This window comes from Dama dama, chromosome 28, assembly GCF_033118175.1.
Source record: "Dama dama isolate Ldn47 chromosome 28, ASM3311817v1, whole genome shotgun sequence".
Classification (NCBI taxonomy): domain Eukaryota; kingdom Metazoa; phylum Chordata; class Mammalia; order Artiodactyla; family Cervidae; genus Dama; species Dama dama.
This window is the reverse complement of record NC_083708.1, coordinates 43372695-43398591: the sequence shown is the minus strand read 5'-3', so window position 1 is coordinate 43398591 and position 25897 is coordinate 43372695. Positions and strand designations below refer to the sequence as shown.

The 25897-nt window shown below is 40.4% G+C and overlaps 1 protein-coding gene across 2 annotated transcripts in view; it reads right to left on the bottom strand.

Moving 5' to 3' along the window:
* Nucleotides 1-25897, bottom strand: part of PREP (prolyl endopeptidase) — a 133324-nt gene that overhangs the window by 66616 nt on the left and 40811 nt on the right. For both annotated transcript variants that reach the window (XR_009690994.1, XM_061132020.1), the window contains exon 7: nucleotides 12636-12741. Coding sequence is in view for 1 of the 2 variants with exons in the window: in XM_061132020.1 (XP_060988003.1) it covers nucleotides 12636-12741 (106 nt within the window). In the remaining variant the exon portion in view is untranslated. The remainder of the gene's footprint in view (nucleotides 1-12635; nucleotides 12742-25897) is intronic.

The window sequence follows — 25897 nt, the reverse complement described above, 5'->3', positions numbered from 1 at the left end:
GAAGCACTACTAAGAACAAAGCTAGCAGAGATGGAATTCCAGCTGAGCTATTTAAAATCCTAAAAGATGATGTTGTTTAAGTGCTCCACTGAATATGTTGGTAAATTTGGAAAACTCAGCAGTAGCCACAGGACTGGAAAAGATCAGTTTTCTTTCCAATCCCAAAGAAAGGCAATGCCAAAGATTGTTCAAACTACCATATGATTACGCTCATTTCACATGTTAGCAAGGTTACACTCAACATCTTTCAAGCTAGGCTTCAGCAGTACATGAACGGAGAACTTCCAGATGTACAAAAGCTGGATTTAGAAAAGGCAGAGGAAGAGATCAAATTGCCATCATTCACTGGATTACGGAAAAAGCAAGAGAATTCTACTTCCACTTCATTGACTATGCTAAAGCCTTCGTGGATCTAATGACTGTGCTAAAGACTGCATGGATCACAATAAACTGTGGGAAATACTTAAAGAGATGGGAGTGTCAGACCACCTTACCTATCTATTAAGTAATTTACTAATCTTTTGTTTGAATCTAAATATTTATTGGTTTAAGGGGTCATTTCTCCTATCAGTTAAAGAAAAGGTCTGTTAAAATGCTTCTGATTGTAGATTTGTCTCATTAGTTGTATTTCTGTTAATTTTTACTCTCTGTATTTTGAAAGTACACTGTTAGATACATACACAACTAGAATTATTATATCTAAATAAAACTGAATTGAACTTTTTATGATTATGAAGTTTTATCTCAAGTAATGTATGTTGCTTTAAAGTCTACTCCAGTATTAAGACAGCTACATCATTTTCATTTTAACAAATTTGGCCAGTTGTCTTCTGAAAAATGGATGGTCCCAATATGTTCTTCTCCATGTCTCCTAACCACTCAAATGCTTTCCATCTCTTTGTGGGTTGCATTCTATGTAATTTCTTTTTATATTCACCTTCACAAATTCTCTCTTCAGCTATGTCTCATCTTTTCTTTAACCTAATAACCTAACTTTTAACATTAATTATACTTCTAATTTTAGAAGTTCTACTTAGTCCTCTTCCAAATGTTTGGTCATTATTTATAATATCTTGTTTCTTGCTTATGTTTCCAAGCTTCTCATTTATTTTTTAAAAAAGCAACATCACTTTTTAAAAGTGCATTTACACAATTATTTTATATTCAGTTCAGTTTAGTTGCTCAGCTGTGTCTGACTCTTTGCGACCCAATGGACTGCAGCACGCCAGGCCTCCCTGTCCATTACCAACTTCTGGAGTTTACCCAAACTCATGTCCACTGAGTCGGTGATGCCATCCAACCATTTCATCCTCTGTTGTCCCCTTCTCTTCCTGCCTTCAATCTTTCCCAGCATCAGGGTCTTTTCAAATGAGTCAGCTCTTCGCATCAGGTGGCCAAAGTATTTCAGTTTCAGTTTTCAACATCATTAGAAAGTGAAAGTGAAGTCGCTCGGTCGTGTCTGACTCTTTGTGACCCCATGGGCTGTAGCCTACCAGGCTCCTCCCTCCATGGGATTCTCCAGGCAAGAGTACTGGAGTGGGTTGCCATTTCCTTCTTCAGGGGATCTTCCCAACTCAGGGATCGAACCGGGGTCTCCCGCATTCCAGGCAGACGCTTTAGCCTCTGAGCCACCAGGGAAGCCCGTCAACATCATTAGGAATCTGATAATTCCACTCTGGTGTGAATCTGCTGGCTCTGCTTCTCATGCTGGTGAATTTCTTCATCTAATTAATCTGTGATTTCTGATTGTGAACTGATTTCCCTTGATTATGCTATCTGTGAGAATTCCTAAAGGCCTGGGTTGAAGTGACATTATTTCAGATAAAATTTGTATCTGGCTTCTGTTTGCTTTTTGGGAGGCAACCAACCTGGGAGCACTTTAAATTCTTGGCATGGAGATTTTTGGACCTCATAGAGAGAATCAAGTCAATGTGCACACGTGTGAATGTCAGTCCTTCTGTTTTAGGAGAATTAAAATCCTGCCTCAAAGATAGAGACAGGCAGGTTTCCTTACTACATACCCTGCCTTTCCCCAACTTCCCACTCCATCGTTCGCAGGTCTATTTCTCAATAATCCATACACCACCACCAAAGGGAAGCTCAGACTCAAAACCCAGCAGAAACATTCTGAGACAAACCAGCTTACATCCCAGGATTCCTGCTTTCATTTCGTCTTTGGTCTCTATGATTTCTCTTCTTTTATGCCAATTAGCAATATATTTAGTAGATACTTTATTAACTTTTCTTACAACATTTGGTTGTTTCAATTAGACTATTCAAGTAGATTATTATATCACCTGCTACATTCCCACAAACTAAAGTCCTTACAATTAATTGTCATAAATAATTAAGTTCCAAGTCTGAGTCAAACATTTTTCTTTTTCCAGTGACAAATTGCTGACCCCCAAAGCAGGTGATCTATTCAAAGACAAAAGGAAAAAATATCCAAAGACTCTTATTCCTTATAAGACAAAGTAAAAAAATTAGTTGGCAATGCAAAATTTGCAGAGTCAGAAAGCTACATTTGTTTATTATAAGAATGATGAAACAATTTTCTGGACTGTGACATTTGTAAACACAAAGTCTTAGTTCAGGGAAGTGTTAGATTCCTTAAATGTTCCCCTGACAATAAAACATTTCCTGATGTGAAACCTTTATTTCTCAAAGTAACCATCTTATGGTTTCTGACTGAAAAGGTCTTACAGCCATTGCAGTGGTATTTACTATGGCCCTGCTTTCCCCTGCCTGTAAAAAAGTCACTGAAACGTCCACTAAAGGCAAAGCATAGCATAAATTTCCTTTAGTATCTCTGTATAGTCAGGTGAACCTGAAGATGTCACGCACTCGTTTTAAATAATCAAGCTCCAAACAGCGCTAAAACAATTAAAAAAAGTTTGTGGTCATTATCTGCCACCAATTTCTGAAACACCGACTTAAGTCATAAATGCACACAAGTCAGACTTAGGAATGTGGCTGGATTTATACAAATCCAACTACAATATGAAAAGCTATTCAAAGTACAGGCTCAGAGGGCAGCACATTTAAAACAAGGGCTCAAGAAATCCTTTGGCTCTCTGGGAACCCATGCTCCTCAGGCTTTGGCCACAAGATAATTCAAGAGAAATGGTATTCCAATTGAACAATGGGACTCATTCCATTTTGTTATTCACAAGTTAAAACGCTACTGATTTAATTAAAAAAAAAAAACAAAACATAACGAAGTTACTTTAAAAAAAAAGAGACGTGGCTAAATTCTCAAACCATCTCAGCTTTGCCCACCTCTTCTGAGGTATTTTTGTGTGTAAGTGGTTCTTCCTTTTGAAGTCAACAGAATTCGATTCCCAAACTTCTCTACACTGAAGTTGAAATTACTTTTTATAAATCTGTTTCTTGGTGGGGGAAAGATTAATTTACTGAGTGAAGGTGAGCTTAAAATATCTAAAACTTTCTCTAGAGCAATTCATTACTTGTATTGCTTTCTTTGAAAATCAATGTTATTAAGTATATTCCGGAGAAAATGTTTTATAAGCTCTCTCATAACAGGAGCTAAAAAGTGCACTCACATTGACAGAACACGGAGGCCTTGGCCTCTGACAACAGCGAACAAATGCAGAGCAGACACGGGTCATGCTCCAGGGACCTAGGAGAGCAGAAGGCTGCTGCTCTTTCTGGCCTGATGCCTTCATTCTGTCGCGCCTGCCACACGGTGATGGCTCAAACATGGGCATGGAAACCAGCCGACCTGGGTCTGAATCTTTCAACGCCATCAGAAAAGCTAACTGGCCTCACCTTTCTGTTTCCTCCAGGTAACAACACAGGCTCCTCAGGGGCTGCTGAAAAGACAATGGAGTATCTAGAACTTGGCACACAGAAAATGCCAAGAAAATACTCACTACGATCCCAATGCTGGTTATCAGCCCAGCATTCCTCAAATGACAAAAATCAGCAGAATGTGGCTTCAGAACAGCACTATTTATTTGCTAACAGTGAACTTATAAAAATCTTATTTCCGTCTCTCAGGGCACACAGCCATTTTCCTAGGAAAACACCTTTATAATCACTAATTTAAAAATTGGTAAAATTACTAATTTTGTCACTAGTACTTCATATTTTACTTCAAAATTAATGTTTTTTTTCCCTTACTTTTATACTGTCTTTTGATGTTCCAATTCTTTTGGGTTGCTGGCATTCCCACTCAGAAACACAAAGTTATTTTCTGATAACTCCCTGTATCTCACAGAAGCCCTCCTTCTTAGCCTGACTTTTTAATGCTCTGATGACTTTGCTCAACTTGAGACAACTCATGTGTTTCAAGTTCCTTGAAAGTTCATTCCCCCCACCCCCACCTTTCCTCTTCGCCTTTGAAAGATGGCCAGCCCCACCAGGCATGAACATGGGAGTCAAAATTGTCCCAGATACCCAGAAACTAGAGGTCACCTGCCTTGCATTGCAGAGATGGCTGAGTGAATAATTTAAGTGTCTGAGAAACACTATGCTTCCTTTTGTAGTACAATGTTAGCATGTAGTGTAGATTGACTTCTAATGCAGGTGAAAGCCAGTTTTCTTTAATGACATGAAAGCATTAAGATGAAGACATGGTGAGTGCTAAAAATTTTATCAATCTAAAATGATCAAACTTTCTGCAAAAAAAGGTAAAAAGCTGACAGACAGGTTAGTAAAAGTCTGGATGAAGCTTAAGATAAGCTTCTATTTCCTTACAAAAATCAGCATGTCAGCATCACTTATCTTTTCCTCCAATGTTGTTGCTCAGTCATGTCCAACTCTTTGCAACCCTGTGGACTGCACCACTCCAAGCTTCCTGTCCTTCATTATCTCCCTGAGTTTGCTCAAACTCCTGTCCATTGAGTTGGTGATGCCATCTCATCCTCTGTTGCCCCCTTTTCCTCCTACCCTCAATCTTCCCAGCATCAGGGTCTTTTCTAATAAGTTGGCTCTTTGCATCAGGTGGCCAAAGTATTGGAGCTTCAGCCTCAGTCCTTTCAATGAGTATTCAGGGTTGATTTCCTTTAAGATTGAATGGTTTGATCTCCCTGTTGTCCGAGGGACTCTCAAGAGTCTTCTCCAGCACCACAATTTGAAAGCATCAATTTGTCAGTGCTCAGCCTTCTTTATGGTCCAATTCTCACACATCAGAGTCTCATACATGACTACTGGAAAAACCATAGCTATGACTGTACAAACTTTTGTTGGCAAAATGATGTCTCTGCTTTTTAATATGCTGTCTAGGTTTGTCAGCTTTTCTTCAAAGGAGCAAGCATCTTTTAATTTCGTCCCTAAATGCTGTGTCACGAGCAAAGACCACTTCAGGTCCATTTTAAGGATGATGACACGGAAGCCGAATGGTGTTAAGTTGCCAACAACAAAGATTTTAGACATTTAGAGTCCTTTGCACCTAACAATTACTTCTTATGAATCCTATTTAAAAACTTCTTATATAGTTGTACGTTTATTCAGAATAGGGCCAAATGGTCTTTTGCTGCTGATTATCCTATAAAATAGGGGGAAAAGTACCTGACCGACGACAGAAAAATGAAAGAACCCTAAAGAAAGGGGAACAAACAAAAGACAGACAGCAGAGAGGAGTGAGGGGGGATTCAGAGTTTCCAAACCTCAGACAGGTCCTAACTCTGGGCCTGGACCTGCGTGCATGGGGACGGCACCACTGATAAACCCCGACGCTGTGCGCCGGCCGTCTCGTGGCCTCCGTCCAGCTGTCGGGGAGCGCGCATCCGGCGGGGCAGGCTGTCATCACCGCCGTCACCCGGCGCAGCGCCTGGCGCAAAGTACTGCATGGACACACGTCTGCTTCATCACTAAATATAACATTCACATAATCCGGTTTCAGACCGGACCTTGTGTACGTTTCTTGATGAGGTAAAGACAAGAGAAGTAACCAGATTTAAAAGAAGTTAGCTGTTTCTTCCACTTTCCAAATAAGAACATTTAGAAATACAATACACAAAGTTAAACAGGTATGTTGAAAATCATCTTTTGTATTTTTAGGGTATAAATCTTCATGAAAATATTTTAAAAGTTCACATATTGGCAAGAAAAAGGAAAACTCTGAGGTCTGACATTTAATTGTAATGCAGAAAATATGTGAACATTTACTCTAAATTTAGTCAATATGAAACAACTTTATGTATTCATAATATTTATAGCAAATTTAGGAAACAAAGTATATACATGCATATATATATATATTTCAAAAGAAATAGTAGTCTTGATTTAGAAAGGTGCAGAAATAGAAGAAAATCCAGACACAAATCATACTCTTGCAAGGTTCCAGATGATTAATTTCAGCTACTCCACAGGCATGAATCACAACTAAGAATTGCAGGGGTCAAGACTCAGCTGCCTTTTCCACTGCAGAACTAATAAAATGTCATGCTGCCTGGTGTCCTAAGTGATACCTTGGTATCTCTATACTTTCAATGATAAACAAGAGAAGCAGAAACCTTCTGCTCATATAATACAGGACAGGAGAGACACGGTCTATACTTTCTTTCATCGTTCTCAGGATTTAATAGAAAACAAAAAAATTAATTCAAGAAAGTTAAACAGGCCAGAAGGGTAAAGATTACTCACAAGTAAATGAACAGGGGGCTTCTCAAGCAGGGCCACCTGAGCATAGGATCTCTAAGGGGGCAAGTGAAGTTATCGGAGACACGCTGGTACCCACCTACCATGAGTCTATGTTAAAGAAAAGTTATCCGACACTTGTTAAAATGGTAATGAAGACTACTCAAGACTACTGCAATAAGGGAGAGAGATCACATGGAACTCAAATACAGAAAAGATAGCTGGAGGTTTATAGCCAATGTGCAGAATGAGGGGGTTGGTGGATCGAAAATTACCAAGAGAAGACATCAGGGTAGGGGGATTCTTGGTGAAGGCAGGTTAAGCACATGGGCGATGGCTGGGGGAAAAGGAACTGGATCCATACCAAGGGTACCGGACTGTCTTTAAACTGACTTAGCAGGATTCCCACTACAACTGGGGCTCTGCGGGCCCAGAAAGGTGAGTGGGGGGACGAGGAACGAGACTGAAGCCTAACTGAGCAGAGGCTTAGAGGATCCTGACTCAAGTTTGCTCAAGGAGAGAATCGCTATTGTTGTCAGACACTGTTTGAGGTGCTGGGGACCCCATGGCAAGTGAGACAGACAAGGCCCTTAAGCTTGTGCAGCTCAAAAGGAATCACTCACACAAGTTTTTGTATGGAGAGAAAAGAAACCAGAACAGGGGAAGAGGCAGAAGGGCCAGAAGCAGGAAAGCTATCACAAAAGCAAGAGGAAGCATGTTAACTCCTAGGGCAGAAGTGCCTCTTTCCCCAGAGAAAGCAGACGGTGACTTGGGACATGTCTCCGGCAGCCAGTACAGAAGATGGTGCAATATTCCTTGGAGGGGGCCTGCTTAGCTGTTTTGAACAGCTGGAAAATTATAGAGACTTCTAAGGCCCAGACGATAGGCCAAGTGCAGTTTCCATCAGGTGATGAGTGAAGTAAGGAAGGGGAGTTATCTGTTCAGAAAAGTAAGGAAAGGAGCAGCTATGGCATCAACTGCAGTTCCTGTGAACAGCCATGGCCCACAGTTTGCAAGAAATGTGGTCATATTACTACTAAGTAAAAATACTGCAAATATAAATGGCAGAAGTGAGGTTCTCCAAAGAGAGACAAGGGTAAAAGAAAGATCTTGCTCACAGAGTAGCACAGAGCAAGGTCAGCTAGTCCTTGAACAGAAAGTCACATGGGCATAAACGTAAATCACTCAGAGAGCATACCTTTAACTCTCAAGATTTTTTCCATTCTATATTTATGTAATTTTGTGTTCCTTATGTGTTATCTTCTTCAGTGGTATTAAGTAGCCACTGGCCATTTTTTGGTGCTTCTCATTTCAAAAATGCATACAGGCAGAAGGTTTTCTTGGAAAACAAAGATGACAGAAATGTTACAAAAGAGCTTCCTCAGTGAAATTATTTAGTTCTCCAGACAGGATATTTAGTGATGTCCTAATAAATAAAAAATTAATGTAGAAGGAAGTGCTGGTACATCTCCCTGCCTTTAAGGTAAACATGATTAAAATGGTAACAGAAAGGCCTGAGGTTATCACAAGGGGTATCAATTTATGCAGTATAATACTGATTTCATAACACTGGATTTAGTTTTCAGTCACCAGCTATTCAGTCTAACTCACCTAACATTTCAGTTAACTAGCACATTTAGCATTTAACTTAAATATTATTCTTCCCCTTAGTTGAAACAGGGCAACAAAAATGCAGGAGCAGTAAGAGAACAGCAAGAAAAAGATTCTGAGTGGCAGTCACGGTCCCCAACTGGATATATGCACACTGGAATTTTCAGTTATCAACCTGAAAAATTAAACATGTCCCTCATGAGAGGCACACCTCTTCATGTTTTCTTCCATATAAGGACTCTGCTGATTATGAATCGGGTTTTACATAAAATAATGCCAAGATCTGTGTTTAGAGCAGCTTTGATACAAAAGGTACATTATTTTTAGGGCAACTTCAATCTATTTAATCTACTACCTAAAACCATTGTGTGATGACTCCAAATATTCCCCTTCCAGTCAAAAAACAAACAGATAAAGAAAGCAGGCATATGTGAGAATCCACTCTATGCCAGGAACCCTGCTAAGCCCTTTTCTGTGCATTTTCATTACTCTTCACGATTGCTAAGTAGGCATCACAAAGTAGGTACCACTGCCTCACTTGTAGTTGTGCAAGTATGAAGATAACTTTCCCAGGGTCACCAATTATTTAGTGGTACAGTTGAGAGTTTAAAGTCTTACTATCTCACTATATTCAACTGTAATGAAGAGGAACTATTTTAAAAAATTTAACAATCACAATATCAATCTTCTGTGTCTCTCCTGTTATAAACCAAACATACTCAGTGCCTTCAACAGTTAAACTCACCCACAGCACTAGCTTCTTCTAACCAGTCATAATCATGTAATTGTGCAAGTGTGCTCAGTCGCTCAGATGTGTCTGACTGCTTGCAATCCCGGGGACTGTAGCCTGCCAGGCTCCTCTATCCGTGGGATTTTCCCAGGCAAGAATACTGCATTGGGTAGCCTCCTACTCCAGGGGATCTTCCCGATCCAGGAATTGAACCTGTGCCTCGTGCATTGGCAGGCAGATTCTTTACCGCTGAGCCACGTAGGAAGCCCCAATCATATAATTAACTCATAACAAATCAGCAATCAATTAAAACACACACACACTACCACCCCCTCCAACCACACACACACACACACACACACACACACACACAAAGATCTTTCTAATCCTGACCTACACAATTAACTGACTTTTGAACACAAGAGTGGGAACTGATTTCCAGTTCATTTTCTTAGTACTGGTCAATCACTGCAACTGTTGAGAGCTTTCAGAATCCTAGGACTGCCATTCAAAAGAACTCCTCTGAGGCTTATGCTATTCATAGGTTTAATGCTAGTAAAGCAAAAAAGAAAAAAAAGACAGGCCCAGAACCATACCCAGAATTTAGCAGCTATCACTGGAGAACACTCTACAAATTGCTCCGAATCCATCTGTGTGCAACCCAACATCTTAAAATCCTTCTATCTCATTCACGTACATTGTGTTTTCTTGTATACAGGATATTCTATACTTTTAACTCAATGAATTCCACACACCGGTCAGTTGAGTATTCTCATTTTAAAAAACAGTATCAGGTTATTGTAAGATTTGTTTGCTCTGTTCCTTTCCATATGGTTTTCCATGAGCTCACTGGGAAGGTCTTTTTGATACATCCACTTGTCTCAACTGATGTAGTGAGTTAACTGATCAAATACTAATCTAGGTGTTACTGTGAAGGTATTTTATAGATATGATCAAAGACCATAATCAGTTGACTTTAAGTAAAGGAGATTATCCTAGATAGCCTGGGTAGACCTGAGCCTTCCAGCAGAGCTGAGGCTTCCCTGAACAAGAAGAAATTCCACTTGTGGTTGGCAGCGTCAGCCTACGCCTGAGAGTTCCAGCCTGTCCCTCCTGACGGCCTGCCCTACTGGTTTCAGACTTTCCTAGCCAGCCAGCACCCTAATCATGTAAGCCGATTCCCTATAATAAATCTCTTAATATATATCTCCTACTGGTTCTGCTTCTCTGGTTAAACCTTGACAGATACACTCACTAACCATCAATATTTCACAAACATAAAATACCTAGCAATAACTTTAGTGAGAAATATGTAGTTTCCTATATAACTCAGAGGTACAGTCCCAAACAAATGTGAAGATTTACACGTAGTCCTAGTCAAACATATAGCTGGTTTTTGTTCAGATCAAGGCGAAATAATCTTAAAGTTCCTCTAGAAGAATTTTTTTTTTTAAAGAGAGAACAATTTGGAAAACAATAATTGCTAAATTTACTGAGTGATTACTCTCTGCTGGGTTTTTCACCTAAGCTACACAAAAATCACCTAGAAAACAAAGGCAATGGTCTCATAAGTCAAGGAAAGATCAAGTTAGGAAGGAACGCCAGGACGTGGCATATTCTCTAAGTATCTTCCAACCTGAACATAGCCTTCAGGATTTTTTTTAAATGCTTCCCTCTTTAATTCCTCACGTTCATTCATGGCTGCAAGGACTAGAATCTTATGTATGAGGGCCCAGGGCACCTTTACACTGCCTTCCTCCTGGAATCCCAATCTCTGCGTATCATGCCCTCCTCATTAATTCCTCATAAATGCTGAAAACATGGGGCAGAGAGAGGCAGTGGGGAAAAAAAGGTAAGGACCCTAAGTGGTCAGGAAGAAAACAGAGGCACTGGCACTTGCTAAGTCTCATTCAAAGTAGGACCGTTTATTATGAAAGTGGACACAGAAATAGTTCAGAGTGCGAAAGTGTGGAGGAAATTTTTTCTCTGCATTTGGAGTCTATTAAGCAATTTGTGTATCCTTTAATAACAGGCCTACTAATAATTTAAAGATATAATAGAGTAATGAATAGAAAATGAAAGCAGCACTGTCTGGAGGAAGACACTGTACCTGAAATTTTTGATGAACTGGAGAAAGGCAAAGGCCCTTCCACCATCCTAGGCCCAAGCAGGAAACCGTGGGAGGACCACAGCACAGTAACACCTGTCAGCTTGTCTAAGATTCGACCGTCCATGCTCAGCTCTGTGCAGAGCTGGACTTGCAGCTCAGGTGAGTGGTTCCTGAGCGGTGTTGTGCATCTTTCAGAGAACGTGAAAACCAAGGTGGATGTAGCAGTCATGAGATCAAAATGGATGTATCTTTTTCCTTTACGGATCTTGCTCAAAGAAGTTTAAAAATGAGGCAATACCCAATTAATAATATAAAATGGTATATATTTTCTGATCATAATGTAATATAGATAAAATACTAATAATGAGGGAATCTAATCAACAACTAGACATGAGTACAATATTGTATATTTTAAAAATTTGTGTCAACTATCTCTGAAATATGGGGCTTCCTATGTGGCACTAGTGATAAAGATTCCATCTGCCAATTCAGGAGACGCAAGAGAAGTGGATTCAATCTCTAGGTCAGAAAGATCCCCTCAAGTAGGAAATGGCAACCCATTCTTGCCTGGAGATTCCCACTGACAGAGGAGCCTGGCGGGCTATAGCCCATAAGGTCACAAAGAGTCGTAAACAACTGAGAGACTGAACACACACATCTCTCAAATGTATTTATTTCATATTAACCAGAATATGGGGTAACTGTGCCATTATCTGGGTGCTAAGGGCTTCCCCAGTGGCTCAGTGGTAAAAAAAAATCTGCCTGCAACGCAGGAAGACACGGGTTTGATTCTTGGGTCGGGAAGATCCCCTGGAGGAGGGTATGGCAACCCACTCCAGTCTTCTTCCCTGGAGAATATCATGGACAGAGGAGCCTGGCAGGCTCTAGTCCGTGGGGTCCCAAGGAGTCAGACATGGTTGATGCAACTAAGCATGTGCTCGCGCACTGGGTGCTAATATCCCTGATGGTTTTGAGGTCTGGGAATTCTCAGCACAGTAAATAGTGCTGTTGAAAAGCTTTAATGCTTGATGATGGTGCTGATATGATATAAATGTTGGAGGAAAACAACATTTAAAATAAGCCATCTCCAGAATTTGCAACTAGCTGGTCCTATCTTCATACCTACAGTTTCAGGAAGCAAGTCAAGCTACTGCATGTGTGTCCAGTACTGAGAAGCTGTCTTATGATCACATATTAGCCTGATAAATTGTCATGGGTGTCTGATCTCCTTCCCGTGACAGTCTGCACCATTACATCTAGACAGTAATAATACTTTATACATCAAAGGGTCAGCTTCTCCTGAACACTCTCCATCTGCAATACAGACAGGATACTTTCACACAGAGAAACATACAAAAAATATGGTTAGCTTCGACCTACAGAAAAAATGCTAAAGCCAACAAGAGCTTTGTTCAATTTTTTTTCATTTTAAGGAATAATATCAAAAGAAAAGATCATTAAGACCTGAGATGACATGATTAAATGGAAGAAGGTTTCTTGGGAAATCAATTAGAAGACCAGCATAATTGCTTTTTAATGGGGCTCTCTGGAATAATCATCTGTGTTTGAAAGATAGCTTACCAGTGATGCCATTGGGCTCCTGCTGGAGGTCACAGTACCAGAGTCTGTTTACAGGATCACATCCCTCCCTTATCGACAATAAGACATAGCGACCGTCATCAGATAACTACAAAGGAAACAAAAACAGCACAGGGAACTTAGTAGAATATATTTTTTGTGAGAACATGTTACACATTAAGTTAAAAAAAAAATTCACTGGTGTATCTTTACCGCAAACTTATGACTGGATAAGAAAATTAGAAAAAAAGATAACATCAATTTTAACTTATTTTGCAGTTAATCACTTTATTTTAACAAAACATAGTGAAATATTTAAGTTGAAAATATCAGTATATATAACTGAATGTCATGACTCAAAATGACTTTTACTTAGAGCCTATTCTTTATAGTCAATAGTACTGTAATAATTTTGTATGGTGACAGATGGTTATGAGACTTGCCATGGTGATCATTTATTGTAATATATTTGATTATTGGATCACTATGTCATACACCTAAAACTAACGTAATAATCTATGCCAATTGTGCTTTTTCAAAAGTTTAAAAAAATAAAGTCTATTCTTTAACTGAAAAATACATGCTATCTGTCATTCTGAATATTAATATCCTAAATTTGAATTTTTGTCATGGGTTACACATTTTAAAAGCTGTACTAAATACATAAGAATTAGCATAATGGGCGTGAATGCACAAAAGTTCACTTGTGGTTCATAATGTTCACATTAACAAGTTTCTATTGAACAAATGAACAACTTTTTACATGGATCTTTAGTCCCCTCTACACAAGGCAGCAGAAATAAAAGGCTGTGCTTCAGCAGCTATCTTTTACAATACTAAACAGAAGAATCTTAGGTAGCAAAAAGAATCTTGATAAATACTAATGCAACAAATAACACTGTTTTGAGTTGTCAAAATTGATATAAGTAGTATCAGACTATATATATCCTTTTGCAACTAATTTTTTCATTCAATATTTTAAAAATTAATCTATGTTGATACATGTATATTTGCTTCACTGGTTTTAACCGAGGTAAAATATTCCAGTCTAGGAAAACATTATAATTGATTCATCTTCCTACCACATGAGCATTTAGATTATTTCCATTTTCTTCGTTTGTGGTTTTTGTCCTTCTTTGGCCAAGCAACACTTGTGCCTTCAGATACAAGTTTCCTGGGGTACATCAGTCAGTTTCCGTTCAGTTCAGTCGCTCAGTCGTGTCCAACTCTTTTGAGACCCCATGAACCGCAGCACTCCAGGCCTCCCTGTCCATCACCAACTCCCAGAGTTTACTCAAACTCATGTCCATCCAGTCGGTGATGCCATCCAGCCATCTCATCCTCTGTCGTCCCCTTCTCCTCCTGCCCCCAATCCCTCCCAACATCAGGGTCTTTTCCAATGAGTCAACTCTTCACATGAGGTGGTCAAAGTATTGGAGTTTCAGCTTCAGCATCAGTCCTTCCAATGAACACCCAGAACTGATCTCCTTTAGGATGGACTGGTTGGATCTCCTTGCAGTCCAAGGGACTCTCAAGAGTCTTCTCCAACACCACAGTTCAAAAGCATCAATTTTTCGGTGCTCAGCTTTCTTCACAGTCCAACTCTCACATCCATACATGACCATGGGAAAAACCATAGCCTTGACTAGACGGACCTTTGTTGGCAAAGTAATGTCTCTGCTTTTTAATATGCTGTCTAGGTTGGTCATAACTTTCTAACTACAAGTAAAACTGCTCAGTGATACAATATGCACATATTCTACTTCACCAGATGTTGCCAAATTATCTTCCTAAGTGATTTTACTGACTTACACTCACATATCAGTTATTTTCCACGTCCTATTCTGAAGATGAATTATATGTGCCATCTTCACTAGGCCATGATACCTAGATATTTGGTCAAACATTATTCTACATGTTTCTGTGCAAGTGTTTTTCTGAATGAGGTTGACATTTAAACTGGTGGACTCTGAGTACAACTGATTACCCTCCGTAATGTGATGCACCTCAACCAATCAGTTAAAGGCCTTAGCAGAAAAGCCTGACCTTCCCCAGCCAGCAGGAACTCTGCCAGCAGGTGGCCTCTGGACTCTGAACTGAAACTTTCCTGGGTTTCCAGCCTGCCAGCCTACCCTGTAGATTTTGGAAGTGTCAAGCCTCCATAATCACAGTAGTCAATTCCTTCAAAAAAATGTCTCTGTCTCTGCCTATATATTGTGTGATCAGTTGTGTCCAACTCTTTGCAAGCCTAAGGACTTCAGCCCGCCAGGCTCCTCTGTCAACGGGATTTTCCCAGCAAGAATACTGGAGAGGGTTGCCATAGTCTTCTCCAGGGGATCTTCCCAACCCAGGGACTGAACCCACATCTCCTGAGCTGCAGGCAGATTCTTTACCACTGAGCCACTGGTGAAGCCCCTATATACATATAATATACAAACCAACAGGATATAAAATATATAATATATATAATTATATTGTATGTTAATATATGTTATATGTTAAAAATATATATATAATATATATGTATATAAGATATTCAAATATCTTGTTGGTTCTGTTTCTCTGGAGAACTCTAACTAATGCACTTACCAACAACTGTTATCCTTTCATTTATTCATAAAATAAATATTTGCTAAGCAGCTATTATGCACAAGACATTTTCCTAAGTGCTAAAGATAAACTGGGGCTTCCCAGGTGGCGCAAGTGGTAAAGAAGCTCCTTGCCAATGCAGAAGACACAGGAGATGCGGGTTCGATCTCTGGGTTAGGAAGATCCCCCGGAGAAGAGAATGACTACCCACTCCAAAACTCTTGTTTGGGAAATCCCATGGACAGGAGTCCAGAGGGCTATAGTCCATAGGGTTGCAAAAGAGTTGGACGTGACTTAGCCACTAAACAACAACAACAATGCAGTGTATTATAAAATGATAGACGTCATACAGAACACATGAACAGGCCTGGGTAAGGGAGGCAGGGCGTGTGGGGAGGGACTGTGGTTTTAAATATGGCAGTCAAGGTAGGTTTCATAAGAAGATGCCTTTCCACTGTCTCCTGACTTTCACGGTTTCAGATGAAGTCATTTCTTATGTTTTTCCCCTTTGTATATAATGTGCTTTCATATCTGGCTGCTTTTAAGATTTCCTTATTATCTTTGGTTTTCTGCAAATTGATAATAATTTGCTTTAACTGGAGTCATCTCCTTCATATTTGTTGAGCTTCTTGAATATTTGGATTTGTCTATTTTATCAAATTCATAACATTTTTGGCTGCTTTTTCCTCATATAATTTTTGTATCCCCTCACCCCTACCCTAAGACTTCATATCAGGTCACTTAGTATAGTTCTACAGTTGAATGAGACTGTATTTGCTTTTGTTTCAATTTTTTTTTCTCTCCATGCCTTAGCTTCAACACGCTGTCTTCAAATTCACTGATATTTCCTTTTATAGTATCTAATCTGTTATTAAGCCCATGTAGAGAATTTTTTGAATCAGATAGCTTATTTTTCACTTCTAGAAAAATACTTGGTTATTTTTATATTTTCTGTTTCTTTGTTCATTTACATTAAGATTTGCTAAAATCCTTTTAAATTTATTTTCATAAGTGCTTTTGAAAAGTCCATATCTGCTAATTCTACTACTGTCATTTCTAGATCTGTTTTATTAACTAACTTCTCTCCTGGTTATAAGTCACATTTTCTTGCTTCTTTACACATCTAGTACTGTTTTAAAGTTGGATACTGAACATTCTGAATGCCATCTGGATTTTTTTTGGGGGGTCTTTCTTTAAAAAGTTTTGAGGCTGTTCATTTTGTAGGTCAGCTTAATCCACTCAAGGCTGATTTTCAAGCTTTGTTGGGGAAAGTCTCCAGTCATACTGCAAAAGCATGAATGGCCATTCTGGGGTCTTTGCTGAATACCCTGGTTGTTCACAAGTCCTTTCCACTTTAATTGGTCAGAATGTGAAAATCTCCCACTTGTTAAATCTCTAGTAGTTGTCAGCTTACAAGTTCCTGGTGGTTGTTCACAGCTTGAGTCATGGAGCCTCGGTCTACGTGTGTACAGCTTAACAGTCAGTCTAAGATTCAGGGGGACACCAAGAAGGTTCCCAGGGCTCTTAATGGGTGGTGCCCCTCCTTTGGTTTTGTGCCTGCAAGTTCCAGTGGCCTCACTCTTCCTGAATTCGGATCTTTGGATCCCTAGTTCAGTGAGGTTGCAATATCCTGGGGGTTCTTCTTCCTTGTGCCAGAATCAGAAAATTCCTCCAGGCAGAAACCTGGGGCTATCATAGGATAACATCTCTCTCACAGATTATAGTCCTATGATACCTATAGATCAATATCTAAAACAGATGTTTTTTTCCATTTCGTATAGTTTTCTACCTGTTTATGGTAGCAGGGCTAGCCCAGCACCAGTTACACTTACGGCCAGAAGCAAAGACTTGTCAGTATGTTTTTAACTCATTTTTAATTCTTTATTGGATACATTTTTAGGGTATATTATCGTATAATGTTTAAAATACATAGATGTAAAAATTAAGAATGTGTAATTGAGGACTAATTAAAAAGAAAATATTTATGATTCATACAAAAACCTAATAATGACATAGTTTTTATCTTATTACACACTAGGATAATTTAGGGTTTTACTTACTCGCAGCATCAAGCTTTTAGACTTGGAGGAATTAGATTCCAGTTGTCTGGAAATATCCAACCACTTTCTACCAGCAGGTTTGTAAACCAAGTGTATGTCAATTAGGTCTCTTCTGCATTTATAAATTAATCAAAATAGCTATGTGTGTCTAAGACATCCAGCATTTTTAAGCACACTGTATGTTGAACATCTTTTTCTCAGAAAAAAAAAACTGTCTTAAAGCACAGAGGTAATCAGTACTTGTAAAACAGAAGTGGGATTCCAAGTAAGTATAGTTTGATAAAAGATTCTAGAAAACTGTTTAATGTGGCTGTTCTTTCTTTGTGACATTTTGTCTAAGTTCTGAAGCAGTCTCCTTTCCAAGAAACTGAATCACATTTTCTTGTATGAGTTTTGGTCACAAGTTACACAAGAGGCCAAATGATTCAGGTACACTCTCTCCATCTCTGTCTAGGCTTCTCGTAGTATTTTCAAAGATCATCAAATGGTTTTGGAGAAACTGCATATACATTTATGACTTCCATGAATTCTTTTCTCCATCCTGGAAAAGGAAATGGCAACCCACTCCAGTATTCTTGTCTGGAGAATCCTGTGGACAGGGGAGCCTGGTGGGCTGCTGACCATGGGGTTGCACAGAGTTGAACACGACTGAAGTGACTTAGCACGCATGCATGCATGCAGTGGAGAAGGAAATGGCAACCCACTCCAGTATTCTTGCCTGGAGAATCCCAGGGACAGAGGAGCCTGGTGGGCTGCCGTCTATGGTGTCGCACAGAGTTGGACACGACTGATGCAACTTAGCAGCAGCAGCATCTCCATCCTCCATCCAAATTACTTGTCATTATGTTTTAAGTGGGTTTCTTGAAAATGAATATCCGAGTTGACTGAGTTGAAAAACTCAATCTAAGAACCTTTATTTTGTCTTTCTAATTGTTATTGCTTCTACGTCTTACTTTTAACATTCTAGTTAACTTGCTTTTCCCTTCTCATTTCCTTTTTATACTGTATTAATATAAACTTTTAATTAAGATAAACTTCTTTATAAGCTCTTCCCTTTCATTGACTGCCCTGTGAGTTAAATACTCTTGTTTCTAGTCTTTTATACATTTTCCTTAAGTTTTTCATATACATAGTCAATAAACCAATGTACAGAAATTTAGTTTCACCGTATTTTCAAACTGTCCTATATTATTAAGAATATCATTAGCAACATCACAATTGTCACTTTATTAAATGTAATGGAAAGCAGCCTCGTTAATAATACTTCATACTTTTGTTCTCTTGTCCTTTAAACAAAGACGGACTCTTACAGTTTGGTGCTTAAAGTCATGCTACATCAATCATAAATGATGGCTAATTCAGCAGCAGTGATTCAGCCAACAGAATGACAGGGCAGTGAAACTCACTGCAAGAAGCACACCAAACGCTCGATGACAGCTGTCTCAAGCACATCTAATGAGTTTTTCTCGGTATTTCTGGCTGCACTAAATGGCTGCCGCAGTTCATATTTAATCTAAGGCAGGAAGGTCCAAGGGAATTGCTGTTGGGATGCCAATTAAGTCAGTCTCTCTTCCCCACAACTCAGATATTTCATAGCCACTAAACAAATATGCTCAACTGCAAACAACTCTGAATTTTCAAATGCTCAAGCATTTATAAGTCATTGTTGCTCCAAAATACATACATTAGGAAATACCTTCTTACACCAAAATGTAATCAGTAACAATGTATATTCAACCACCGCCTCACATTCAAACTATTTCAAGACAGTTTAAAAACAGAATTTTGGGACTCACTGGCAGGGGAAGACAAAAATACTGTTGATTGAGGAGGAGACCTTAAATCTCAAGAGCAGAAAGTGAATTTGCTGAAATCCAGATAAAAGGAAAACAGAAAAGCAGGAGAGCCAAGGGTCCCATCAGACCTTCATGAACATATAAACTCCAGTTCACAAAATACTGTTTTTCTTTAAACAATATGACATCAGAAGAAAAACCATGTTCTCTGGAATCAATTAACCTCATTCAAAACCACTGACTTTTTGCAACAGGGGTGCAGCAATGCTAGCATGAATTATGAAATACGTAATTCTTAAGTCACAGCTTCCTTTCACTTATGTCCATATAATTTTAAGCAAATTTTCCTTAAGTCAAAATGATTTTATTTCATGAAAATCTGCCTTTTATATAAATAAATTTTAACAAAAACAAAATTCTAAGAACTACTGCAAGTAAAATATTTACATTTGTTGATACTAAGTCTATTGATTATATTTCAAACAACACCAACAGGATGAAAGCTAAAACTCTTTACTATTCTTACTACTGACAATTCTTTTTAAAAAAGTGTATTTCCCTTTAGACACAAGTTACCTTGACAGTCTAATTGTATAAGGTCATTTGTTGAATTACACTTAGAGTACTGATTAAATATCTTTAGAAAATGCTAATTAAGAAAGACAGGAATAATATCTATTGATATTATTAATATCTAACAATACCTTGTTGATAAAAGTTACTGGAACAGGAAAAATTCAAATATATAAAGAATGTGGTATTCACAGAATGTCACTTTCTGGGACATTCAATTATGGACATTCAATTATGTCCAACTCTTTGTGATCCCATGGACTGCAGCCCACCAGGCTCCTCTGTCCATGGAATTCTCCAGGCAAGAATAACTGGAGTGGGTTGTCATTTCCTTCTCCAGGCGATCTTCCTGACCTAGGGTTGAACCTAGGTCTCCCACATTGCAGGCAGATTCTTTACCATCTAAGTCACTAGGGAAGCCTACAAAATATTTGGCAATCTGCTGGTACTTCGCTATTCATTATCCATAACCAGATGACTTTGACAGATTTAAAAAAAAAAAAGCCAAAAGCCATCCTCCCTTGCTCTGGGGTAGATGAGGTTGAAGATAAAACTGTCACAAATGGTGGCTGGTTTTAACAGGAGAATCCCCGGCCAGGCAACTTTCCATCTCCTTTACTGAAGACAGGATTTAACATGTGCCACCAAACACAGGCATCTACTATTTAGGGGAGTCAGCGCTGAGGCTGTTTATTCAAGCAACACTTACCGAGAGTCTCCTGCAGCTGAGCCAGGCTCTAGAACACATAGATCAGAGCAGGACAGGGCTTCGAGATCGAGGGCTCAGCTGGGAAAGTCAGACTCACACATGCACGCACAGATATAAAGTAATACTCTAAACATCAATACTGAGAAATCTAACAGGGAGGGGCGCTGGAAAGAAGAGTGAGATAGGAAAAGGTCTCGGGGAAGGAATGGTCTCTAACTAGTTCTTTAAAGAGAAGCAGAATTCCTCTAAACATGATTGCCTGACTTATTCCATTCTCACAACTGCTATGATGGCATAGTACCTGGTTCAGAGAGCTATAATTAACATATTCATTCTTAAGTACACACCTCACAGACAGCAGCATTTGTAGTGGACGCGGCAGTCTGCTGAAGCACTCGTTCCCCCAGCTGCGGGGCGCTGGGAGCAGACAGCACTCAGCTGAGAACCTCAGGGCCTTGTCCTCCCAAGGACATATTCTTCTGGGCTCATCCCACATGCAATGACTAATTACTGCAGAGGTACAAAAGCCCAGATCTCTCACTCCTAGTTGGGCAAATGCTGAAGGGCTAATAACCTAGCTCATAGGAGCTCCCTGTAGGATTGGCTGAAGCCCTTGTCATGACTTATTCAACTCCTCCCCCTTCTACCTTCACTCCCGAGCATCAGTCAGCTCAGTCGCTCAGTCGTGTCCAACTCTTGGCGACCCCATGGACTGCAGCATGCCAGGCTTCCCTGTCCCCAGCATAGGCGAAGGTTTTAAAAGCACTCCCACTGAACCTGACCTGTGACACCATGCAAGGCATCATCTAACCTGGCTTCTCATCTTGACATATTTTATACCATTCGAAGGAAACCTTCTAAAGTGGTGGCTTCTGGTTTTGAAGAGGGACACCAGTCAATAATAGCTGCCATGTGGATTTCTAGTTATCAAAAGGAAGGGCATAAAACATGGGGTTATCAGACTTTATACTCTTAAAGAAGCCACATTAACTCACTGAGAAAATTTAACTGTGCATACTGTGGTATTAAGCCTCACCAAGACAGTAATATTTACCAAGGGAACCTTTGACAGACATCATGCAAACTATTCAACGGCGTATGTACTTTATTCTGTTAGATTCACATGTGCTGTTCCAACAGACACAGGACACAGCGCTTTCGGGAACACAACTCCTACAAACTCCGCTGCCATCAAACACGAAATTTAGAGATAAGAAGCAACCAGGACTAACCTCCAGGGAATCTAGTCCCAATTAATAGGTTTTTATGAAATTTCTTCAGTGAATACCTCATGGAGGAGTGAGCATGATCCATTCAGACCAGAGTCTGAGTCAAGCTGCACTTGTGTCCACAAGAAGTCAACATCTCTACCACTGGCTCACTTAAGGCTTTTTTTTTTCTTCATAGGAAAACAACAGAAATAAGTGTTAAATTGAACTAATATACTGATAATAGCAATTCCTCTAGAGAACAGAATCTTTGTATTTTAAACAATAAACTTATTATTACAAGCATAAAAATCCTACAATAGATGAATCTATTTTTATTCTCAATATGGTAAAAAAAAAACAGCTGGGCGTTCCTTTGACAGACATCTGTCAAAGGAGAGAGCCAGCTTCTCTTCATGAACCTCATATTAAGAGAAAATTAACAGATGATCACTTCTTAATATTTTAAACTCTCAACCCTGATGTTTTAAACTATCTATAAACTGTATTACAAAACATCAAGACACATAACTAATATTTACATATACATAGATTATGTGGACTTTCATCAAACTTATTACCCTTTTTTAAAAAAAAGCTCATAAACTGTTTTATGCTAGAGCTTCTGGACTCCATGGTCACATGCTTGTGTTAACAACCAAATCTTCATGGACAGGACATTTCTTTAATATACATAACTTTTTCCACTTAGAATCCAACAAGAAGAGGGTGGAGGAAGTTTTTTCATAATTTGAAAGTACATGCACTTTTACGTAATCTAGGAAAACTTTCAAATGTCAAACTAATCACTTAAAGGGACGGCTTCTCATTTATGGGACTCATAATGGATTTGTTATGAAAACAGGAGACAGTGTCAGCAGCAGACACACAGGGCAGTCATTCATAAGCAATTTGACATGCACTGACCTAAACATTTCTAATGGGTAGTCCTGAAATCAGCTTTCCCAATACTGGGTGCTACCATAGCAAGGAGGGAGAAAAAAGAAAGAAACCCCAGCACTCTGTGATATGTTGCTGGGTATGCCAGAAATAGATACAACAGAACATTCTAAGAAAAGAAAACACATTCAAAGTAAAATGAGCAATGGGGGTCTCAACATGTTATAGTCACTCTTTCTCATCCACCTGATTGTTTCTCTGGCACATAAGCTCAGTTATAAAAGAATCAACTGTTCTCTTTTCTCCCCTACTGAGCTGTAGGGTGGGGGGTGGGGGCAGCTGAGAAAAGTGATGATCAACAAATCCAATTTTCTAAGGCAAAAACAATTCTCCCCCGTCAGGAGCTGTGTCATGAATTCAGAGCAGTGCCCCCTGCAGCCTTTCTCCCATCCAGGTCTTTGGTTTGGCTTCCTGACTTTCTGTCTTCCCCACCATGCTCTGCCCTGCGCGTCTAGCAGCGTGATGGGGCTTACTGCTTCATGCAGCGCCAGTGAAAGAGAGGACGAGAGCGGTGAGCCTTGGACACACACGGTCTGATCAGGAGTACCCCAAGGACCGCTTCTCCTGAGATGAACAGATGGAATCCATCTTCAGGAGCCAGTGAAAGTGCACCCCCTGGGATAGCACAAGGGAGTGAAGGGTCACCAACCAACGCATATGCCAGCAGCCTCAGGTTCAAGCATCAAAGTTAAGGTCAAGAGGACAAGGGTGTCCTTAAAAGGACACACAAACTGAATATGGGGGGAAGTCTGTCATGGGTCACCCCCGACCCCAAGCCTCTCTGTAAACTTAAAAATGTTTATTTAGTGTAGTTTACTACAGACAAAACATCCTCCATCAGGGTCAGAGCCTGCCCATCTCTGCTCCTAGGTACCACCTGACCCTGGCACAGTGGTGGGCCCAGGGTAAGGGCTTCCAGGTATTTGGGGAGCAAACACGTGAACTGTGTTGACCAGGAAGAGAGCTGCCAAACAGTTAATGCTCAAGCCCAAAACTATCCAACAAGAAAGGGGCAGGTGAGGCAGAGTTTCCTGAGGAACACAGGAATTGACTGTGCTTGCCCTATAGGGCTACGCTGGGCACACCAGCGTTCGCAGGATCTTTATGTGCATGAACCTCAGCAGGGGAAGGGGGAGTACAGAAATGTACATTCTGAGTGCCCACAGAGAGTTAAGCATTAGGTAATGATTTTACACGTTGGCATACGTGTAACATATACAAATGTGTACACAAACACAGTTGACCCTTGAGTAAGATGATTCTACTTACACACAGACTTTTTTCAACAGTAAATACCACAGAGAGACAAAGCCTGGGATTGGTTGAATCTGCAGATATAAATAGTGGACAGGGAGGAATCACATACATAAAGGGCTGATTAAGTTATTAGGATCCTTAACCCCCACATTGTCCAAGGGTCAGCTGTATATGCATATCTTAATTACTAGGGACCACAGTGAACATGTAAAGATGGTTTATGCAGACAGGTGATAAATATTAAGATCAGTATTTGTTGTTTAGTGGCTCAGTCATGTCCGACTCTTTGTGACCCCACGGACTGTAGCCCACCAGGCCCCTCTGTCCATAGAATTCTCCAGGCAAGAATACTGGAGTGGGTAGACATTTCCTTCTCCAGAAGATCTTCGCAGCCTAGGGATCAAACCCATATCTCCTGCTTGGTAGGATTCTTTACCACTGGGCCACCAGGGAAGCCCAAGGGATTACCTTTGTTAAAAAACAAACCTCCCCCACTCCTAACTTCCCCCAAGAATTAGGTACAACAGAATTAGGTCCTCAGTGTAGGATTCAGCTGGATATCACAAAGACGCTGGGCATTTTCTCTTTAGTCCCTGAAACGCCAGTACTTTGGCCACCTCATGCGAAGAGTTGACTCATTGGGAAAGACCCTGATGCTGGGAGGGATGGGGGGCAGGAGGAGAAGGGGCCGACAGAGGATGAGATGACTGGATGGCATCACCGACTCGATGGACATGAGTTTGAGTAAATTCTGGGAGTTGGTGATGGACAGGGAGGCCTGGCGTGCTGCGATTCGTGGGGTCGCTAAGAGTCGGACACGACTGAGCGACTGAACTGAACTGAACTGAAATGAAAGGGATGTGATGTGTTTTCAGAATCTATACTCCAGAGCACCCTCTGCTGGTAAAAGTGTCTCAAAATGCTTGCTTTGTGTGCATGTGTGTTTTTAATGCTCTACAAATCACTTTAAAACAGATTTGGGGTGGTGTGGGGCAGTGGAGTGGAGGGTGTCCAAAAGAATCTTCTAAAACATGGCCTTTTTTACCCTCCCACAACCCTGCCCTCCAACAGAAACCTCACTATGTTTCTACCTTACATAGTAACTGACATCACTGTCCCTCCACGTTACACCCAGGAGGCATAAGGCAGCCGCTCTTCTGTGATCCCAGCAGCTGGAGGTGTGGAGGGACCAAGGGGAGAAGGCCTGGGCTGGCAGGCGAGGAGGGCAGCGCTGAACACTGCCTGCATATCCGGGATGGCGCGACCGGTGGACGCGGGTTCCCCTGGGACAAGAGGCACCGGGAGGGCAGCTGGGGGGTAGCTCCAGGCAGCTGGAAAGGTCCCTGCTGAAAAATGATGGGAAGCAGGGGTGGCAGAGAGGCAGGAACCTCAAGGGAATCCTGCTGAGAGGAGAAGGTTTGGGGGAAGGGAGGATGACGGCCAAGGTCAGCCAGAATTTAAGGTCCACACGAGGGAATGTGTGATTCCAAAGTCCAGAGGGTCCCAGAATCGAGGGGATCTCACTGCCAAAAGGAGGCCACAGACAGCTGGTGCCCAGGCACCAGTCAAGACTGAGCCACCGGGAGACAGGACAAACAGCTCCAGATGAGCAAAAGTTCCCTTCCCTTCTCCAACTCCTCCCTCGTTGGCCACTGGAGAATCTAAAGCACCATGAATGGCGAGGGGAGATAACAGGCAATCCTGTCATTGCTCAGAATGAACACTCCCCTGCCCCTAGTAAAACTAAAACTATGTTTCAGACTGACCATTGCTCACTTCCTTCCTGCCCCTTCATACCTCCTCCTTCTTGTTCCCATCCTCCAATTCCCAAGCAACCACTGATGGGTTTTGTGCCATTATAGACCAATTTGCATTTTCTAGAGTGTTATATAAATGGAATCAAACACTGTGTACTCTTTCCTTTCTAGCTTCTTTCACGGAGCATAATTATTCTGAGAGTCATCCCTGTTGTTAGGTAGAGCAATAGTTCATTTCTACAGTGGCGTACCCACTATGGAAAACAGTATGAAAGTTCCTCAAAAAAAAAAAACAGCAAAAAACTAAAAACAGAACTGCCATATGGTCCAGTAATCCCACTCCTGGCCATATATCC